Source organism: Rhineura floridana, chromosome 15, assembly GCF_030035675.1.
Source record: "Rhineura floridana isolate rRhiFlo1 chromosome 15, rRhiFlo1.hap2, whole genome shotgun sequence".
Lineage (NCBI taxonomy): Eukaryota > Metazoa > Chordata > Lepidosauria > Squamata > Rhineuridae > Rhineura > Rhineura floridana.
Window position 1 is genome coordinate 16,295,325 of NC_084494.1, and position 20,652 is coordinate 16,315,976.

The 20,652-nt window shown below is 42.4% G+C and overlaps 1 protein-coding gene across 2 annotated transcripts in view; it reads left to right on the top strand.

Annotated features, from left to right (window-relative positions):
- The window catches only part of ARID1A (AT-rich interaction domain 1A), a 134,825-nt gene that overhangs the window by 87,367 nt on the left and 26,806 nt on the right, over positions 1-20,652 (top strand). For both annotated transcript variants that reach the window (XM_061598058.1, XM_061598057.1), the window contains 2 exons: positions 19,137-19,377; positions 20,506-20,595. In XM_061598058.1, the coding sequence (XP_061454042.1) occupies positions 19,137-19,377; positions 20,506-20,595 (331 nt within the window). The remainder of the gene's footprint in view (positions 1-19,136; positions 19,378-20,505; positions 20,596-20,652) is intronic.

A 20,652-nucleotide genomic window follows, 5' to 3' on the forward strand; every position in this document is an offset into this window, starting at 1 on the left:
TGTATAGAAAAATATGAAAAGTTATTGTGAAGAGATGAAGAAGGAAGAAATGAATTAAGCCTTTGCAGGTGTGAGCTGTATGTTGTAGGGCAGGGATTCTTTTTGGACCCAAGGACACATTTGGAAATTTAAGAAATTGTTGTGGGCACTACAAAATACCCAACACAGAGAAGAAAAACGTGTAATGCTCAGCCCTCAAGCAGGCAAAACACCTACACAATTATAAAAACAAAACAGACAAAAGAGCAAGCAACACTCTCCAAAAAGCAGGCAACCCCCCCCTAAAAAGGGACCACCAAAAAACTCATGTAAAAACAAAGATTGGCAGGAGAGGGAAGCTTTGCTGGGTTCCAAGGGTGGTCTCTGAGGGCAGTATTGTGCCCACAGACACCACATTGGGGATCCCAGGCATCGGTTAAAGTAGGCAAATTGCTTGGCACAACAGGCAGAATCACAACTAATTTGAAACTGTGTATAATTTTGTATATTGCCTGCATGAATATTTATTTATTCCCTTCTTCAGTTTGTAAACTGCCCTTCATGATGTTATGATCATAGGGTGGTTTTTCAACAATACTCAAAATACTGTAATACATGAAATACTAGAGTCATTAAAAACAATCCAATTAATAAAAGCAAGCAATAGAGCATCAGCATGAGAACAATAAAACCCAAGAGTGATTACTAATTTATTTCAAAAGTCAAAGGTGTACTAAAGAACGATAAGGAGATTGCAGAGAAGCTAAATGAATTCTTTGCATCTGTCTTCACAGTGGAAGATATAGGGCAGATCCCTGAACCTGAACTAACATTTGCAGGAAGGGATTCTGAGGAACTGAGACAAATAGTGGTAACGAGAGAGGAAGTTCTAAGCTTAATGGACAATATAAAAACTGACAAATCACCGGGCCCGGATGGCATCCACCCGAGAGTTCTCAAAGAACTCAAAGGTGAAATTGCTGATCTGCTAACTAAAATATGTAACTTGTCCCTCAGGTCCTCCTCCGTGCCTGAGGACTGGAAAGTGGCAAATGTAACGCCAATCTTCAAAAAGGGATCCAGAGGGGATCCCGGAAATTACAGGCCAGTTAGCTTAACTTCTGTCCCTGGAAAACTGGTAGAAAGTATTATTAAAGCTAGATTAACTAAGCACATAGAAGAACAAGCCTTGCTGAAGCAGAGCCAGCATGGCTTCTGCAAGGGAAAGTCCTGTCTCAGTAACCTATTAGAATTCTTTGAGAGTGTCAACAAGCATGTAGATAGAGGGGATCCAGTGGACATAGTGTACTTAGACTTTCAAAAAGCGTTTGACAAGGTACCTCACCAAAGGCTTCTGAGGAAGCTTAGCAGTCATGGAATAAGAGGAGAGGTCCTCTTGTGGATAAGGAATTGGTTAAGAAGCAGAAAGCAGAGAGTAGGAATAAACGGACAGTTCTCCCAATGGAGGGCTGTAGAAAGTGGAGTCCCTCAAGGATTGGTATTGGGACCTGTACTTTTCAACTTGTTCATTAATGACCTAGAATTAGGAGTGAGCAGTGAAGTGGCCAAGTTTGCTGATGACACAAAATTGTTCAGGGTTGTTAAAACAAAAAGGGATTGCGAACAGCTCCAAAAAGACCTCTCCAAACTGAGTGAATGGGCAGAAAAATGGCAAATGCAATTCAATATAAACAAGTGTAAAATTATGCATATTGGAGCAAAAAATCTGAATTTCACATATACGCTCATGGGGTCTGAACTGGCGGTGACCGACCAGGAGAGAGACCTCGGGGTTGTAGTGGACAGCACGATGAAAATGTCGACCCAGTGCGCGGCAGCTGTGAAAAAGGCAAATTCCATGCTAGCGATAATTAGGAAAGGTATTGAAAATAAAACAGCCAATATCATAATGCCGTTGTATAAATCTATGGTGCGGCCGCATTTGGAATACTGTGTACAGTTCTGGTTGCCTCATCTCAAAAAGGATATTATAGAGTTGGAAAAGGTTCAGAAGAGGGCAACCAGAATGATCAAGGGGATGGAGCGACTCCCTTACGAGGAAAGGTTGCAGCATTTGGGGCTTTTTAGTTTAGAGAAAAGGCGGGTCAGAGGAGACATGATAGAAGTGTATAAAATTATGCATGGCATTGAGAAAGTGGATAGAGAAAAGTTCTTCTCCCTCTCTCATAATACTAGAACTCGTGGACATTCAAAGAAGCTGAATGTTGGAAGATTCAGGACAGACAAAAGGAAGTACTTCTTTACTCAGCGCATAGTTAAACTATGGAATTTGCTCCCACAAGATGCAGTAATGGCCACCAGCTTGGACGGCTTTAAAAGAAGATTAGACAAATTCATGGAGGACAGGGCTATCAATGGCTACTAGCCATGATGGCTGTGCTCTGCCACCCTAGTCAGAGGCAGCATGCTTCTGAAAACCAGTTGCCGGAAGCCTCAGGAGGGGAGAGTGTTCTTGCACTCGGGTCCTGCTTGCGGGCTTCCCCCAGGCACCTGGTTGGCCACTGTGAGAACAGGATGCTGGACTAGTTGGGCCACTGGCCTGATCCAGCAGGCTCTTCTTATGTTCTTATGTGTTGGAACATAGGATTGCTGTTACGTGCTGGTAGAAACCCATCAAAGTTTCCAGTGTCCAAACTTTTGGAGGAATGGCATTCCAAAAGGCCCTCTTGCGTGTTACTGGGTAGTTGGCCAAGTCTACTGTTGGGACAAAAGCTCTCCACCAAGTAATTCCCAAGGTCTGAGATGGATGGTGTGGGATAAGATGCTTTGACAAAATGTTGGATCCTAGGTCATGAAGGGCTTTAAATACTAAAACCTTGAATTTGTTGTCTGGTAGTGTATATATAGATAGCCAGGGCAAATCTGGTATTACACCTGCATGCAGGTGCACCTGTCAACAATCAGGTGGTAGCATTCTGTACTAGCTTTGATTTCTGGATCGTCTTCAAAGACAACCCGATGTAGAGTTTGTTACAGTAGTCTAAATGTGAGTTCACAAGGACATGGATCAATATGGCAAGGTTATCCTGATCCTAGAATGGCCGTAGTTAGCACGCCAGGGAAGGTGATTGAGAGGGTCATGGTGCAGTAAATGCAAGTACTCTTGGATGAAACAGATTATCTTGACCCATCCCAGTCTGGGTTCAGGGCTGGTTATGGGATTGAATCGGCCTTGGTTGCTGTGATGGATGACCTTTATTGGGGGAAGGACAGGGGGAGTACAACTCTGTTATTCTTAATTGATCTCTCGGTGTCTTTTGATACCATTGACCATGATAATCCTTCTGGGCTAACTTGGTGAGATGGGTATGGGAGGCACTCTTTTACAGTGGTTCCGATCCTATCTCCAGGGTCATTTTCAGAGAATAGCATTGGGTGATTGTCATCCAGCCCCCTGGCAGTTGTGCTGTGGGGCATTGCAGGGTACCATCTTGTCCCCAGTGTTGTTTCACATCTATATGAAGCCCTTAGGAGCAGTCATTGGGAGATATAGGGTGAGGTGTCAGAAGTATGCTGATGATACCCAGCTTTATTTCTCTGTAACATCTGAATCGGGAGAGGTTGTGCTAGTCTTGGACCAGTGCCTGGACTTGGTGGTGGGCTGGATGAGGGCCAACCAAGCCTGAATCCTAGCAAGATAGAGGCGCTGTGGGTTGGTGATTCCTGAGTTCGGATAATTGGTCAATAGCCTGCTTTCGATGGGGTTGTACTCCTCTGAAAGAGTAGGTTTGTAGTCTGGAGGCATTCCTAGATCCATCTTTGTCACTAGAGGCCCAGGTGGCCTCAATGGCTAGGAGTGCCTTTTACCAGCTTTGGCTGGTAAGACAGCTATGTCCATTTCTGGACCAGGATAGCCTGACCACTGTTGTCCATGCCCTGGTAACCTCCAGTCTTGATTTCTGTAATGTGCTCTATATGGGGCTGCCCTTGAGGTTGGTATGGGAGCTGCAGCTGGTGCAAAATGCAGTGGCGTGACTGCTCACTGGGACAGGGTGTTGCCAACATGTCACCCCACTGCTGAAAGAATTGCACTGACTGTCCATTAGCTACCGGGCTAAGTTCAAGGTTCTGGTTTTGGTGTACAAAGCCCTATCCAGGACCAAGATAGCTTAAAGATTGTCTTACCCCTTATATAGCCAGTGGATCACTACGCTGTACAGGTGAGGGCCTCCTGCAGATGCCATCTTATCAGCAGGTCCATTCAGCATAACATAGGAAACTGACCTTTAGTGTAATGGCACTTACCCTTTGGAATTCCCTTCCCTTAAATATTAGACAGGTGCCATCTCTGTTATCTTTTTGATGCCTCCTGAAAACCTTCCTCTTTCAACAAGCCTTTTAAGTAGCAACCTTATTACAGTCTGTGTCTGTGTTTGAATTGCTTTTTAAGATGCTTTTAAAAATGTTTTGTGTTAATATATTTTAAAGACTGTTTTATGATGTTTTAGAGTGTTTGTAGTAATTTCGTTTGCTGCCCTGGGCTCCTACTGGGAGGAAGGGTGGGATATAAGTGAATGATTGAATAAACAAACCAACAAACCAGCTATAGCTGGTAATAGGCACTCCGCGCCACTGAGGCCGCTTGTGTCACAAGTGACAGTTCTGGCTCTAGGAGTACCTCCAGACTACAGACCTGTTCCAATTCTATCTATATAGATATAGAAAACACCTTCTAAGAGTGTCTCATTTTGTCAAGATTCAGATTCAGTTTATTGGCCCTCATCCAGCCCATTGCTGCCTATAGACAACAGTTCAGCACTGATGCAGCTTCATCTACTTCAGATAGAACAGAAAAATGGAGCTGGGTGTTATCCACTTATTGATGGCACCAGATCCCCGGATGACTATGTGCAGTGGCTTCATGTAGATGTTAAATAGCACTGGGCACCAGTAGGACCCCACAACACAGTTATCAAGGGGTCAACCAGGAGTCACCCAATATTATTATCTCACAAATAGGAGCGGAACTGCCATAATACGTTGCTCCCAACTCACAATCCACAGAGCCAATCCAGGAGGATACCATGGTTGATGCTAGCAAAAGCTGGTGAGAGATCAAAGTGAATCAAATAGGGCTGTACTCCCATGTGCCAATTCTAGGGGTGGCCACTCCGTGGCTCTCCAGATGCTGCTGGACTACAGCTCCCATCATCCCTGACCATGAGCTGTGTTGGCTGAGACTGATGGGAGCTGTAGTTCAGCAGCATCTGGAGAGCCACAGAGTGGCCACCCCAAAGCTGTGTCAGTGTCAAAACCAGGCCTAAAGCTAGTTCGAAATAGGTCAAGATATTTGGCTTCATACAAGCACACCTCAAGTTGTCCAGCCATTACCCTCTCAAGAACCTTGCCCCAAAAGTGATCTTAGCAATTGGATGATAGATACAATCCTCAGGGTCCAGGGAGGTCCTTGTTGTGGCATCTGTTTGAAGGGAGGGCGAACCACCCCCTCCTGAAATGAGGCCAGTCCCAGTCATTGATGGGCAAAGATCACAAGAAAGCATGTGACAGGTTGAACAGTTCCAAGTGTCTTGTCCATGTCTTTGGGCTGCAGTAATTGAAACTGATCCCATACAATGCAACCATATGGTGTCTTTGACATCGCACTAAGACCTGCTGTAATTGTAGCATCAGGATCGGTGTAAAATCGAATGACTTTATCCTTGAAATGCACATTTGTCACAGCAGGCCTTTGAGGGTTCTAAATCTCCCTGGCTGAGACATAAGTACCACCAGCTCCTGAAGAGTTATGCCAGACAGATACTCACAGATGCAATGGTGATAGCAAACTTTGCTGCCATCACTGATACATGCTGGGCACAATTATGTGCTCTTACCTGTATGTGATCAATCTCACTGTGAATATGGTGGATTTATTTATTTATTTCATTTGTATACCGCCCCATAGCCGAAGCTCTCTGGGCGGTATACAACAATTAAAAACATTAAAAACAAATATACAAATTTAAAAACACATTTTTAAAAAGCAATTTAAAAACACATGCTAAAATGCCTGGGAGAAGAGAAAAGTCTTGACCTGATGCCAAAAAGATAACAGTGTTGGAGCCAGGCGCACCTTGTCAGGAAGATCATTCCATAATTTGGGGGCCACCACTGAGAAGGCCCTCTCCCTTGTTGCCAGACTCCCAGCTTCCCTCTGAGTAGGCATCCGAGGAGGGCTTTGGATGTTGAGAGTAGTGTATGGGTGGGTTCGTGTTGGGAGAGGCGTTCCATCAGGTATTGTGGTCCTAAGCTGTGTAAGGCTTCATAGGTTAAAACCAGCACCTTGAATCGTACTCGGAAACATACAGGCAGCCAATGCAAGCGGGCCAGAATTGGTTTTATGTGTTGGAACCGTCTGGTCCCTGTTACCAATCTGGCCGCTGCATTTTGCACAAGCTGCAAGTTTCCAAACCATCTTCAAAGGCAGCCCCACGTAGAGCACATTGCAGTAATCTAACTTGGAGGTTACCAGAGCATGGACAACTGAAGCCAGGCTATCCCTGTCTAGATAGGGGCGTAGCTGAGCCACCAGCCGAAGCTGGTAGAAGGCACTGTGTGCCACTGAGGCTACCTGAGCCTCAAGTGACAGAGATGGTTCTTAAGATAGGTTCACATATTCTGATTTGGAAATTCTTTATTTGAAAATAATAGCCCTAGAGAATAGATATATGGGCTTGAAAATCATGAGTTTGTGAAGAATTTCAGGTGTGTATAATTTTTTCTGTTCTGCCTCAGTTCTCATCTGTTAAATGTTTTTGCCATTGCAGGTATCTCTACAGCCATGAAAGCTAGACTTTTTAAATGAAGTTAGAAATTGGCAAAAAAATCATAGCGCATCAGGTGAATACAGCTGATAGTAAAAAAGTAAAGGTGTCCCTGCACTTGTAGTGCAAGTCGTTTTCGACTCTTAGGGTGATGTCTTGCGATGTTTACTAGGCAGACCGTATATATGGGGTGAGATTGCCAGTTCCTTCCCCGGCCTTTCTTTACCCCCCAGCATATGCTGGGTATTTATTTTACCGACCACGGATGGATGGAAGGCTGAGTGGACCTCGACCCCTTTTACCGGAGATTCGACTTCCTCCTTCCGTTGGAATCGAACTCCGGCCGTGAGCAGAGCTTTGGCCGCGTTACTGCCGCTTACCTCTCTCCCTCCCAGATGCCAAGTTTTGCCTTCCTTACTAAAGCTATGGAAGCCATATTGCTTTTATTAATTACAATTATTTTTATGAAGTTTAATTTGGAAATGCAGCCTGGAGCTTGGATTCCTCCTGTTTGATCCAATATGCAGAAACCCCTCCCCATCTTAAGTCAACATAAGTGCAATTGTAATACTTAAATATTAGCATTTTAGGCTACACCAAATTCCATCATTTCTTCAAATAATAAGTTCTCCAGCAGGTAGGGAATAATAATTTTGCCAGCAGAAATGCTGACTCTTAAACCATAACATTTCTGATCTGAAAGTTTCCACTTGAAGAGCGTTTTACAAGGTATCTGTGGCCCTCTCCACGCTTGTACGCCTCCAATTGAAGAAAACACATGTGCAACATTTGAGAACATTTTGAATGGGCCTCTGGTTGCTGTGGAACAGGAGTGCCTATCTGTATGATAGCCTCTTGTAGAAGAGAAGAGTTGCTGAATTGCTTGATCTACTCCAGGGCCAACATTGTGCCCTCTAGATGTTTTAGGGCTCAGCTCCCATCATCCCTGACCATTGACTATGCAGGCTGGAACTGATGGGAGATGTAGTCCAACAAAATGCAGTGGCTCGACTGCTCACTGGGGAGGAATATTGCCATCGTTTTACCCCACTGCTGAAAGAATTGCACTGGCTGCCAATTGGCTACCAGGCTTCGTGCTGGTGTACAAAACTCTATATAGTTTGGGACCAGGATACCTAAAAGATCACCTTGTACCTTACACACCCAGCCAATCACTGTGTTCTGCAGGAGAGGGGCATCCTGCAGATACAACCTGTCAGGAGGTCCGTTCTGCATGATGTTGGAAGTTAGCCTTTAGTATGACACCTACCCTTTGGAACACCCTCCTGTTGCATATAAGACAGGTGCCTTCTCTGTTGTCTTTCCAGCATCTGCTAAAGATGTTCCTCTTTCAATCTGCCTTCTAAAGTCTTTATCCCAGTTGGTATCTGTCTTGGAATTGAATTGATTTTTATGTATGGTTTTTTAAACTGTTTTTATATTTATAATTGTTTTTTTTAATTGTTCTTATATAGATGCAATTCTTTTAACTTTTTATATATAGGTTAACTGTTTTATATGTGTTATTGTATTGTAAATTGCCTCATGGGAAGCAATTAAATGAGAGAAAACAGCAGCATCTGAAGGGTACTACCCGTTATCTACTCAATAACAAGTCTGCTTCTGCAATAGAGTTAGAATTGTTAGAGAAAGCATGTGTCTTGGGGTGGTGGGATGGCACCAATACTTCCTTTCAAACATTTTCATAGTCAAGAGGTTCACAGTTTATGGTTGTCCTTAGTAACCAAGGCAAAAATTGTGGTCACCACCTCTTCCTTGCCAGCTTGGCAGTGGTGCTCCAATCATTTCCAAGCAGCTGTCAAGAAAGCCATCCCACAGCCTTTTCCTTTCAGAAAGAGGCAGGGAGTGTGCTGCATTTGCTGCTGTTCATTGGAAGGGCCAAGAAGCAGCCAAAGTAGCTCCCTACCACTTCTCTTGGGCCTTTGGCACAGGAATGGGAAGCTTTGGTTTGCCAGTTTGGCCCTGTGTGGCCAAGACACAATTGTCAAACCAATCCCCAACAAGTCCTCCAAGTTTGGAGCTGAAGGGGACTTGCTGCACAACTGCCTGGATGATTGCTTGTCTGTCTGCCTGTGCAGCATCAAGGTTAGGAGAAAGGTTGGTTACATTGTGCTCTCCAAAGGGTAGTGGCATGCTTGCTGCGGAGAGCAAAAATGTAGCAACCTGCTTATAGTTCAGAAATGTAAAGTAACTGATTCATTATTAAGAATCCAGAAAGAGTTGCATTTCAAGTGGAACATTGTCTTATATATTTTTTATTTTTAAAAACCCTGTTTCTGACCCGAATTTAGATAAAGCGCACAGTGCTCAAATTATCCTGGATCTGTAGAAGCCTTATTTTAAACACTGCCTTGCATGTACTATAGAGCTTAAAGTTGAAGAAGAAATTTGGAATAAGTATTAGTGGTGCAGAATTCATGGGTCAGGTGTCCCATAAAGCCTGCACCACTGAGCACTAAATCCTGTAGTGCTGGGGAACACTTGTAACTAAAGTCTGTCAAATATGTAAATGCTCTGTGTGTAAGTCCTCTTCATTGGGTTCAGTTTATAATTACACTCAAGTTTCAGGTGGCTGTTTCAAATCTGTATGGAAACCTTTGCTTCTGTTGTTCTGTTCTCTTCCACCAGTTTTCTTTCTGTCAAATTTCTCCAGCCTTCTCTTTCCTCTGGATGACTCCCTCTTCCAAATCCAAACCCTCATTTCAGGCTTCTGTTTTCCTAGGCTTATGGCCCCTCCCCCCTTTTTGTAAAAGTCTTTGTGTTCCTCTTTAGAATTTTGAGTAGCTTTGCTAATGGCAGCCATATGACTGCTCTATCTCTACAACAATTAGCCAATCATTGCCAAAAGCTTCATCACCATACCACTAAATCCCATAATAGAGACTTTGAAATATAGTTTAAAAAAACCAACAACACAGTGACGTCTACACCTTACTAGGAGGAACTGTGAGCACTATTCCATTCTTACAAGGCTGAAGTATTTTGTGGTCATTGATATTCCTTGGAATTCTGTTGCATTTGTAAGGTTGAAGTGAGCTCACTTCTCCCATAGATAATGCCTACGAACCTTAGAGTCCTGAGGTGTTAGTAGGTTGCAATTTGCATGCCAGCAGATTTAGATGTTCACAGTGAAACAGCAATCAACAGATAGCTTCTGTGTGCGAAAACAAACAGTATTTTGTATTTAACATGTTAATTTGGCCCTTAAAAATTGTGTTTGTTTGCAACTGTTGTAGTTGACCCCATTGGATTGTTGTTTGGCACAGCGTGTTCATACTTGCCTCTCTGAGTGTAGGAAACTTTGAGAGTCTTTTTATGATGCTCAGAAATGGGAAAATAGTTTTTGAATATATTGTGGCTAATCCTTTCTACTATTAGAGTTGCTTAGGGCCTTAAATCCTAAAAATATTGCCTGATAAAATATGATACCTTTTAATTCAGACGAATAAATACTGGAGTTGTCAGGGTTTCTGTTACGTTCATTAAACTCTCACACACGCCCTTATAATGTGTTCTGAGACAAAAATATTTAGCTCTTTTGTGTTTGGCTGTACTGGGATTTCCATTTTCATCTTCAAGGCAGCCTTACTTACTCCTTCCTTTTGGGGGCTGCTTGAGGCATGGTTTTGTTTTGGTATGAAAAGGTGGCATTAGCAGCACGAACAAACTCCTGCTGGCATAAGGTTGAATTGGGCAACCAATCGCAGCTGGAACAGTTATAGTTTCGGAGTCCCTGTGGGCTTCCGCTATCAGGTCACATCCCAAAATAACACTGGGCAGTATTTCAAGTGAAGAAACGGAGACTTTGGGGTTGCAGCCAGCCTGGAGTGTGAGATTTCTGTGTGAAATACTTGGAATCCCTCCAACATTTTTGATCTGCATGGCAGATGAGCAATAAAATGCATAAAAAACACATTGGAAGCACGTGAAGAAATTCTCTCGACCAAGACATTTCCTTCACGCTGGCAGAGTTACTGCTGTTGATTTGCACCTCCTGTTTCTATTGCTTTATTGGCTGTATTCAGAGGAGGAGGGAAGAGCGCTTTGTTCAGCATTGTTCAGAGTTGATCTGCAGAAAGACCTTTAACTTGCCACCAGTTTAATCCCCTGGCAATATATTTTTGAATTTGAATCTTTTTAAAGGCACTTAGGGTACAGCTTTGTAGGGTTTTTTTAAGCACTTGTGATGTACTACAATAGATCATTTTTTCCTTTTGTCTTTTTTTAAAAATTGAATTTCTTTGCTATTTTTCTATATTTGCAAAGGCTTTCAAGGAATCTACAGGTTACACTTCCCAGTTTTTTATGGTCATCTTGTCCTAATTGAAAAGTCACTCCAGATGTTAAAAATCTAAATGTGACTCCAAATGTTGGAAAAATGGGAACTATTTAATCGACACATGCTGTGTTCTTTCGCCTCCCAACTTTAACAGAGATGAGCCTTAGGAAACACCATTTGTACATACGCTTATTTCCATAGTTAGTAATAATTATTTATGTGTTATTTTATTTTATCACATTTATACCATGCCTTTCTTTAATCAAGGAACCCAAGGCAGCATACACGTGAGTCCCAGGTGGCCTCCCATCCACGCACTGACTAAACCTAGACCTGCTTAGCTTCAGCAAGGTGGTGGCTTCATGCCCTTTCATACCATACCCTGGGGCCAATATCACTGGTGTCCAAAGATTTGGATAGAAAGGCCCTGCTGGAGAAGGCATTGGTGATGCCAGGTGTCATTGAAAATTCATCCATCTTCCACAGGTTAATTCTCCTTTTGGCTGATTTCACGTGTCATTCCTGTGGCATAGTCACCACAGGTATCTTGAACTACATGAGAACAGTGCTATGCAGATAGCTGCTTGTGTGAAGTGGTATCCATGTGGTTTGAGCTGATGGCTGTAACTCCACTAAGGAAGCTCCCTCCCCTCCAAAAGAGTGGTTTCAGTCAGGCGGAACCTTGTGGTGTTGATGCATACAAGTGGTTTGTCACTCATGCTTTTGAGAGTGCAGGGCAATGTGTGAATAGGCTTTCTGTTTAAGATGAATGGAAATAACCTTGGTCCTTTTCTGTCTTAGTAGTCAGACCTTTCTTAAATGAATATAGCCCAAATGGGATTTCCTTGTATTGTTTCCCCTGCCTTATTGGACTTGCTAGCACTGGGCTTGGTTATTGAGGAGAAGGAAGCTTTTAAAATCTCCCTTGAAGATTGTATTTCAGATGCTTTTGGGAGACTGGAGGGCCTCTTCTGAGATGTTCCAGAACAAATATTTTTACTGTATCACAACCTGTTGTACTGTTACCTAGTACTTCTCAAAATATTTCTTAATGAAGGTTCAAAGTGGCGATGCCAGATTTAACCAGGCACCACTTGGTATTGGATCTTACTCTCTGCTTCACATTGAAATAATCTTCCTCCTTATCACTAACATATTTATTTTAATGGAAATGGTTGTGTTTCTTAGCAAAGGCCTTTGCTTTTTTAGAACTGATTGCTATCCCCAGAATATTTGTTGGCATACTTTGTACAGTTCACAATCAGTCCAGAAGAAAGAAAAGCATCACATGTTCCTCTCATAGCAACAGATGAAATAATACTATTCAAGACAAAATAACAGTGGCTATGGAGTGAGTAAGTCAGGTTGGAGAATCTCTGCTTTATCCTTCATTAACAAATGGCTCTTTTGTGGGTAGCTCTGTACCTCATAGGTAAAACTTCACAAGAAAATGTTCCTTCACCAGCGTGCTAAAAGTTCCCAGTTCAGAGCTTTATTACATCACCATCACAAGCTTAAATTAGGCTGGTTTTCCTTCTGTTTTTATTTATTTATTAAATTTAAACCCTGTCCTTCCTTCCAAATGGAGCCCAGGGTGGCAAACAAGTGATAAAACACTAAAAACATATTAAAAACAAAACTGTTTTCAAAACAAAATCCAGCAACATCTGGAGGGCCAAAGGCTTCCCACACCTTCACTTCAGCAAACGGGAATTTGTGTATTTTTGAAACAACTCTGCTTGCTTTATTTGGTTTTGTTTACATTGATTCGACTAATTTTCACTATTCGCTATTCTTACCTCACAAAGGAATATCTGCAATAAGGACCTGGAAGCCTTGTTTGAAAACCATTCAAATGGTAACCCCTTTCAAGATGGTGGTAGTGGTGGTGTGGGGTGGTTCTTGAGATTCAGCGCTTGGGTCTGACTCCTGGTTCCACCCAGAAAAACGGGCAGTGATTCTGACTAGAGTCTCATGCAGCTGAAGGGAATGTGGTCTGATCTTTCTTACTGTTACCAGCCCTGACATCTGTGAAAGCGAGTTTCAAGTGTGAAAGGTTGACCTGGACCTTTAAAAAAAATTTACACTGCCAAAAAAAGGTCCCATCCATAGATCTGAAAAGATAAAGAAACTATTTTTAAAATGTAGATGGATTTTTAGCTGCACTAACTGAGTGCAGCCACCACTTTCAATGTTAGCAGTTCTGTGTTTAAACCTGTGTTAGACAGAAGCATCATCGTATCCAGTGAAAAAACAATCAGAAGACTCCTTGAAATTCATTTGCGTTAGAACTGAACAAAGTATAACAGTATTTTTAAGAGGGGCAAAGTATGTGTTATATGTGTGTTAAACTAACAATTCCTGTTTTGAACTGTAACATTTAGGTGCAGGCAAGTCTTGTTATTTAAAGTGGGGTTTTTTGCCCCATTCAGGCTTGCAGATTGAACGCTAGGACATGGCAGATAGACATATAATAGTTGAAGGCTGCTTTTTAATTCTTGAAGGGGGGATTGTGAAGATGTTCTTGTAATATAATGAATGTGGTATTAGTTATTTTGAAATCTGAGTTTCGACTTGCTAAAAAGCTCTTTTTTGGGCTCTAGTTGAGAATGGCAGCCTATGCACCTTTTCTGCATTCGTCCACATTATTTGGTGTTCAGTCAGCAGTGACACAGGTCTGGTTTAATGATATCAAAATAGTTTCAAATGCAGAAATTTTGACATCTCCATTACCATCCATAACTGTCCAGCTCTTCTTACCAGCCATAATGTCATGCCCAGACAACCCTTGGCAACTACACATAGAAGCACCAGTTACTACTCAGCAGGTTGTTGAGTGCATGGTTGCTGATTTCACCCCTATGGCCATGGACTGGACAAGTTGTTTCGCTTCTGGGATGCAAAACCTGATATTGTTGGTTAGTGGAATGCTACACTATAAAGATCTGTATTTAAATTCTGCTGCTGGTAAACAGTGCTATGTTGTTGCATTGAGAAGAGGGTTGGACTCAATGGCCTTGTAGGCCCCTTCCAACTCTTACTCTTCTATGATTCTATGGTTATTATTGCTTATAGATTCTGATCTCCTGTTCAACACAGTTCACCACTGCATGACTGAAAGCCCCCCTTGGGTACTCGGCTTTGAGAAGAACCATATAGCCTAAGCATTGTGATGTTTTTCACAGTATAGCAGCGATATGAGACATGGGGCCCTCCAGATATTGTTGGACTATAGCTCCCATCATCCTTGACCATTGGCTATGTCAGTGATGGGAGTTGGAGTCTGGCAACATTTGGAGGGCAGTATAGCATCATGTCTTAGAAACAATCAGGTAAAATTATTTTCCATGCTGACTGAACTGAATTTAAAAAAACAACAAAAACTCTCCCCATAACTTCCAAAAGTTAAATTTCAGGTAAATATAAACTGCCTCAGTCAGTGTCTAAATATCTACTAGTAACTATTTAATGTCAACGCCATTGTCTCATAAGTGTGTAAAAAACAAATCATTACTGTTTTCCACACAGGTCTTTTGCACACTGTTAAACCTTTATGGTTATCACCATATGAATGTGTAAATGAGCGTAACCAGTAATAAATGTTGTTGTAAACCGCCCAGAGAGCTTCGGCTAAATACAATATAAATACAATAAATAAATAAATGTTACAAGTGGAGTTTAGCGTAGCATAAAGAATGTTTCAGGTCTCAAGTATTATAAAAGATATTTGTGAGCCTCTGTTTCAGTACTAACTGAGTTTGTCGTTGAAGTGTGTGATTCTGTAAAGGATGTGTATAAAACTTTGTGGCGCTGCTTTTAACAATTCTTTTTTTATGTGTTTATTCATTTTTTATATCAACACAAAACATAAACGAGCCACTTTAACGGATCTTCTACATAGATGAATAACATTCATTTCGTGCAGATCACATGACGTATCCCAACCACAATGCAGCATGGATCTTTGGAGGTTTATACAAAACCCTGTTGTCATTGATAAAGCTCATGAACAGGAACCAGACCACGTCAAACTTGTCACACTTTGCCAGCCCATAGAACACCCTCTGATGACATGTCAGATATTCTGTGATCTCACACCCAAGCCACCACCCATCTTTAGACAGACCTTCCTCTGCTTTCCATTTACTAGCTATTATGCTGCCATAAGTAGTGGTACCAGCTCCTTATGAAGGTCAGAAGAGTTGTTGTCGTTTTCCAGAGAGAACAAAGCTAAGAGATGGTCCGGTGACAAATGTTGAGGTGTTATGTCCAATATTAAACGAAATGACTGATTTCAGAACTGTCACAATTTTTGACACCCTCACCAAATGTGTACCAGCATACCCATTTCCCTGCAACCACACCAGCAGTGCTACAAGACTGAGGGGGAGTATATGGGAGAGTCTGACCAGAGTCCAGTGCCACTGGGACAAGACCTTTAAGAAGGCTTCCTGTATTCTTGCTGATACTGTTTTCAGAGATGGCCAAGACCAAATATGCTGTCAGTGGCTTCATCTACGTTGACATCTCAATTGCCCTCCCAGGCCAATTTCATACCTTTCAGTTCTCCCACAGCCCACTCAGTTAGAATGCTATAGATGCTTGCCACTGCCCCCTTTAAGTGTTTATCACTGTGAACACAAAGGTACTCATAATACATTATGGAGCAAAGAGAAGCACCTATCCCCACAAGCCCATGTGCAACAATTCTTATGACTAGATGTGTGTGAGAGTGTGATAACTAAATGGAATATTCATTTTCAGAGATGGCATACTGCTGATTACTGGGACAAAATGGATGACTATCACGTTTATGGTCTGCTTGTGAGCCTCACAAAAGCATTTGGCTAGCTATCAATAGAAGCAGAATGATGGAGTATAAATACACCAATCTTTACTAACCTGGCACCCTCCGTATGTTTTTTACTACAACTTCCATTATCCCTGACCATTGACCTGTGGCTGATGGGAATTATAGTCTAAAACATTGGGAGGGCATCAGGTTGGAGAAAGCTGACATAATGAGATCCATCTAGGCAATACTTAAGGTCTCATGTACACAGCCCCCATTCAGCTCAGTGGGCCTTTCACATGAAAGAACTACTGTGCTGTGTTGTTACGTTCTGATCCTACCACAATTTGCAATACAGCAGAGTCCTTTTATCATTAGTGTGGCTTGTCACTTTTCAGTTCTCTTCTTTGGCCAGAGCTGGATGATGGTGGCACAAGATTGAATTCTGCCCTAGCATCTGGTCACCACTTCATCGCCCACTGTGGGGTCCAGACCCAACAGACCTTGATAAGTCATTTTTAATGGGAGTTCAACCACAAGTGAGGGAACAAACTGAAGGGTCTTGGATTGAGATAACAAGTAGTTCAGTTTAATATAGAGGTCAAAAGAAATGGAATTGGGATGACTTTTGCCATTAAGAAATACTGTAAAGTGAAAACCAGTTGAGTTCAGGCTTATAATTCCAGGCCAACGATGTTGAGCACTTAGGAGTCTAGAGCTATGCTGAATATTCCTTTCAAGTTTAGCTTTCTCAGGTTAGACCAGCCTTTCCCAACTAGTGGGCCACCAGATGTTGTTGGACCACAACTCCCATCAGCCTCAGCCAGCATCGCCAATGGTCAGGAAAGATGGGAATTGTGGTCCAACAACATCTGGTGGCCCACTAGTTGGCAAAGGCTGGGTTAGACTGACAACATTGTTTTCCATCATACATGCTCTCATCTGTAGAGAGATCATAGGATCTCATAAAAGTTCTGTTTATAGGAATTTTATGCACAGTCCCACCTTTCATTGCAAGTGCTTTCCTTGGAGAAACTAACATTCATAGCCTAGCAGGAAATGATCTGCACGCAAATGGCTCTAACAAATTTTCTCTTGTGGCACCCAAATTCTCTTAATAGATTGCAATGGAGAGCAGTTGTATTGCTTTGTTCCAATGCACTTCTCCCATCACATGCTTGTTAGACTCATTAGTTGCTTGATCATTCAGCTTTCAAGCACATTCTCCAATTGAAGCTTGGGTATCTTGTAGGGCCATGACTTGTTACCATTTCTCCCCTTTCTAACTAATAGACCCCCATTGTTTGTGCAGACATCTGAATGGTGGATACTAGAGAGGGCATGGGATTTTGTTAGCTAAATCAGTATTCTTTTCCTCTGCCTGTGTAATTTATGAAGGAAGCTGCTTTTGTGTTTTGAAATTAGACATTGCTGTGTTGCTTTCCTCCATCCTTTCACATTGTACGCCTCTGTAATAGAGATAGGTGAGCACCTATTTGCCTGTCCTAAAAATCAGTTCGGCTGCTTGAATGTTTTTTTTTGGGGGGGGTAGTGTTCAATTTAAACACTTGAACAACCCAGTCCTCCCTTCCCCTAAGCCTTTCTACCTCCTGCTCTTTCTACCAGTCCTTCTACTTTCCCAAGGGGAAACAATCCTTACAACTGGGATGGTAATAGGTAGCAGTGAGTAGGAGAATAGGGAAGGCAATTGAGATGGCCAGATCAACCTGTCTATTCCTATCTCCAGGGAAGAACTGGCATGGGGAGGATGTGGTCTCATTTCAAATGTGACCTAGGGCCAGTTCATTCAAGGGGGGGGGGAGAGAAGATGCTTATGTTTTCAAGATCTCCTGTTTTGAATATTCACCCTATCCTACTCTGCAGTTCATGTCAGCCCTGTAACATGGAAGCTCTGTAGGCTGTCCACAGACTTATCCTCTGATCCTTACAGTGCCTGTTTAATTGGCACTTTTTAAACAAGTGATGAATAAGTCTGTATAATATGAGGAATATTCTCCAGCCACCATTTGTTAAGACTGTGCTTTTCCAACTTATCAACTCTTCTCTTATACCAGAGTGTTTCAGCAAGGCAGCCAGAGTTATTGTTAGCTCACCTGGTTGTGTATTCTAATTGTGGTGCATTGATTAAAAAATTGGTGGTTCAGGAGCTTCATAGAGTCATTGCTGTCAAAATGCTCCAATCCCAAGAAAGAAGAACAAAAGACTACTGAAAATAAGACTGATACATGTGTACCAATTGATCATGCAAAATGTTTTGTTTTATTCTGGTCAGCCCATCACAGCAGGGACATTCATATAGAACTGAAAGCCAAACTGAATTGTCATGGTTTGCTTTATTGAATAATTTGTGCAGGATTAAGAGGCTGGAGATGTGATCTTCACTTTAGAGAGAAACTTTAGTTTTGTGTGATGGGAGGAAGCACAAGCAGAGAACTTCTAAAGGGGGGCTTCTAATGGAAAATCCAATGGAAAAAAGTAGTAGATATTGAAAGTTAAGGGGGTCTTCAACATATGACATACTTGTTAAGTGATACTGTAAAAAGCAGTATAATGACTGTAGGTTGAACAGATTTATGAAACATGAGCTCTTCAATGTCTACTGATGCCTTCTCCAATTTGGTGCCCTCCAGAGGTTTTGGCCTACAACTCCACATGTTTTGCATTACATCTTTGCTGCCCGGGACTGAAGAGAGTTGTAGTTTCTAACATCTGGAGGGCACTAGGTTGGCGAAGGCTGGTCTGTTAGTTGGGTATACTGTCTTTGTTTTTAGAATATCACTAGGCCTCTTTTATTGTGAGAAGTTGGGCATGGTAGACCGTAGTTTCCCCTATTGCACCCTCTTGTTCAACCAAATACATGAAGAAGTGGACTTCAAATAGATTGATATCGCACCAATCTTGCTGAAGGAAAGTTCTAGAGCTCAAGCTTCGTCAAGGGGTTTCTTGAGTTTATCTTAAACAGTTGCTCTGCTCTTTGTTACAAGGTTAAGTTGAGGGTAATTAAAGATTTTAAAAATGTCATCACTCCTGGTTATGGTCAGACTATTTTAACTTGTTATTGCATAAGTCACTGTTGCAACTGTGAGAACTGCTCATTTAAAGGATTTATTTTCACCTGGAACTGCGTTGCAGCCTTGTTGACAGCAACATAAGTCTTTGTCTAGAGAAAAAAATCTCATAAATTCTGTAGTAGATGCATATATGGTAGTGGTCTCTTCTTCTTGTGACATGCTTTCCTATGTGTGTATGTCTCCTGTAGGATCTCTCTGGCTCCATAGATGATCTACCTATGGGTACAGAAGGAGCACTGAGTCCTGGCGTAAGCACTTCAGGGATTTCTAGCAGTCAAGGAGAGCAGAGTAACCCGGCTCAGTCTCCTTTCTCTCCACATACCTCTCCTCATTTGCCAGGCATCAGAGGACCTTCCCCTTCACCAGTTGGATCTCCTGCTAGTGTTGCTCAGTCACGCTCTGGCCCACTCTCTCCTGCTGCAGTACCAGGTAATTTTTTTTTACATGTATACCCCTTCTTTGTTAAAACTAACCATTTATTCTAGGAAGCAGGTGAAAAACACTGTATGGTATGAAGCCTGTGTAGCAGCTAGACTGTCTGGCTAGGGCTGGGGAAACTGAGGTTCAAATCCCCACTTAGCCATCTAGAGCACTGGCCTGGCCATCCACCTTGCTATTTTGCAGCCTAACCTACCTCTTGGAGTTGTTGTGAAAATAAAGAAGGAGGAAGAGCCAGGTAGGCCACCTTGAGCTCCTTAGAAGAAAGGCAGAATAAAAACATAACCAATACCTTACAAATAAATGAGGAAAAGAGACCTGGGTTCTGAAAGCTATTGTGTAATGGTTTTGGTCTAGTTATTATCTCTCATCTTTGGTTCAGTCATTGAGAATGAGAATAAGGCTACATCCACACTATTCATTCCAAGAACATGACTTCTGCCAAAGAATCCTGGAACTGGTTTGTTAAGGGTGCTTGGAATTGTATCTCAGAGATGGGTAAGCTACCGATTCTTTGGGGGAAGCCATGTGCTTTAAATGTATGATGTGTATGCAACCTAAAAATCCTGCACGGATGAGTAAAATAAACCTGCTCTCAGCTTTAAGGGTAGGAATTCTATTTCTGTTTAAGCTGGTGTGGAATTTGGGCCCAGAGGCCAAATGCAGCCCTCTGGGGGGTCTCTCTCTGGTCCTCGGGACTCTCGCCAGGCCAGGCCACACCACACCCCTCGCTCACCCTGCTGTGGGCCTTCCTTGGGTGCCTGTGCCTGGCTGGAATGTGTTCTTGAACTGTGATAACCTCTTGCTTGACTAGATGGAGGAACTGTATGTGGTAGGTATAGACATAGGTGACTTTTGTGTAACTGGAATGTAGCCTGTTGTGCAAAGGTAAGAACTACATCTATAGCTCCATCTACTTTTTTCTGTGGCCCTCCCCGCTTTTCTTGCCTCTGGTCCCATGAACCACTGGCATGTAGACCCCCAGGTTTCTTGAGCTGAAAAAAGTTCCCCACCCCTCCTATGTAATGTACTGCTGCATTTTTGTCTTTTTTGAGTTTCTTTAGTGGGGTGAAATGAGTTCTTTACTAGGAGCTAGTTAATTTTCTCCTTGTGTTTTAGGTAACCAGATGCCACCTCGACCACCTAGCGGCCAGTCAGACAGCATCTTGCATCCATCCATGAATCAGTCAACTATAGCCCCAGATAGAGGTGTGTGCGTGCACAATGACAGTTATGCCATTTGGTATGGCTTTTTGTATATAAAAA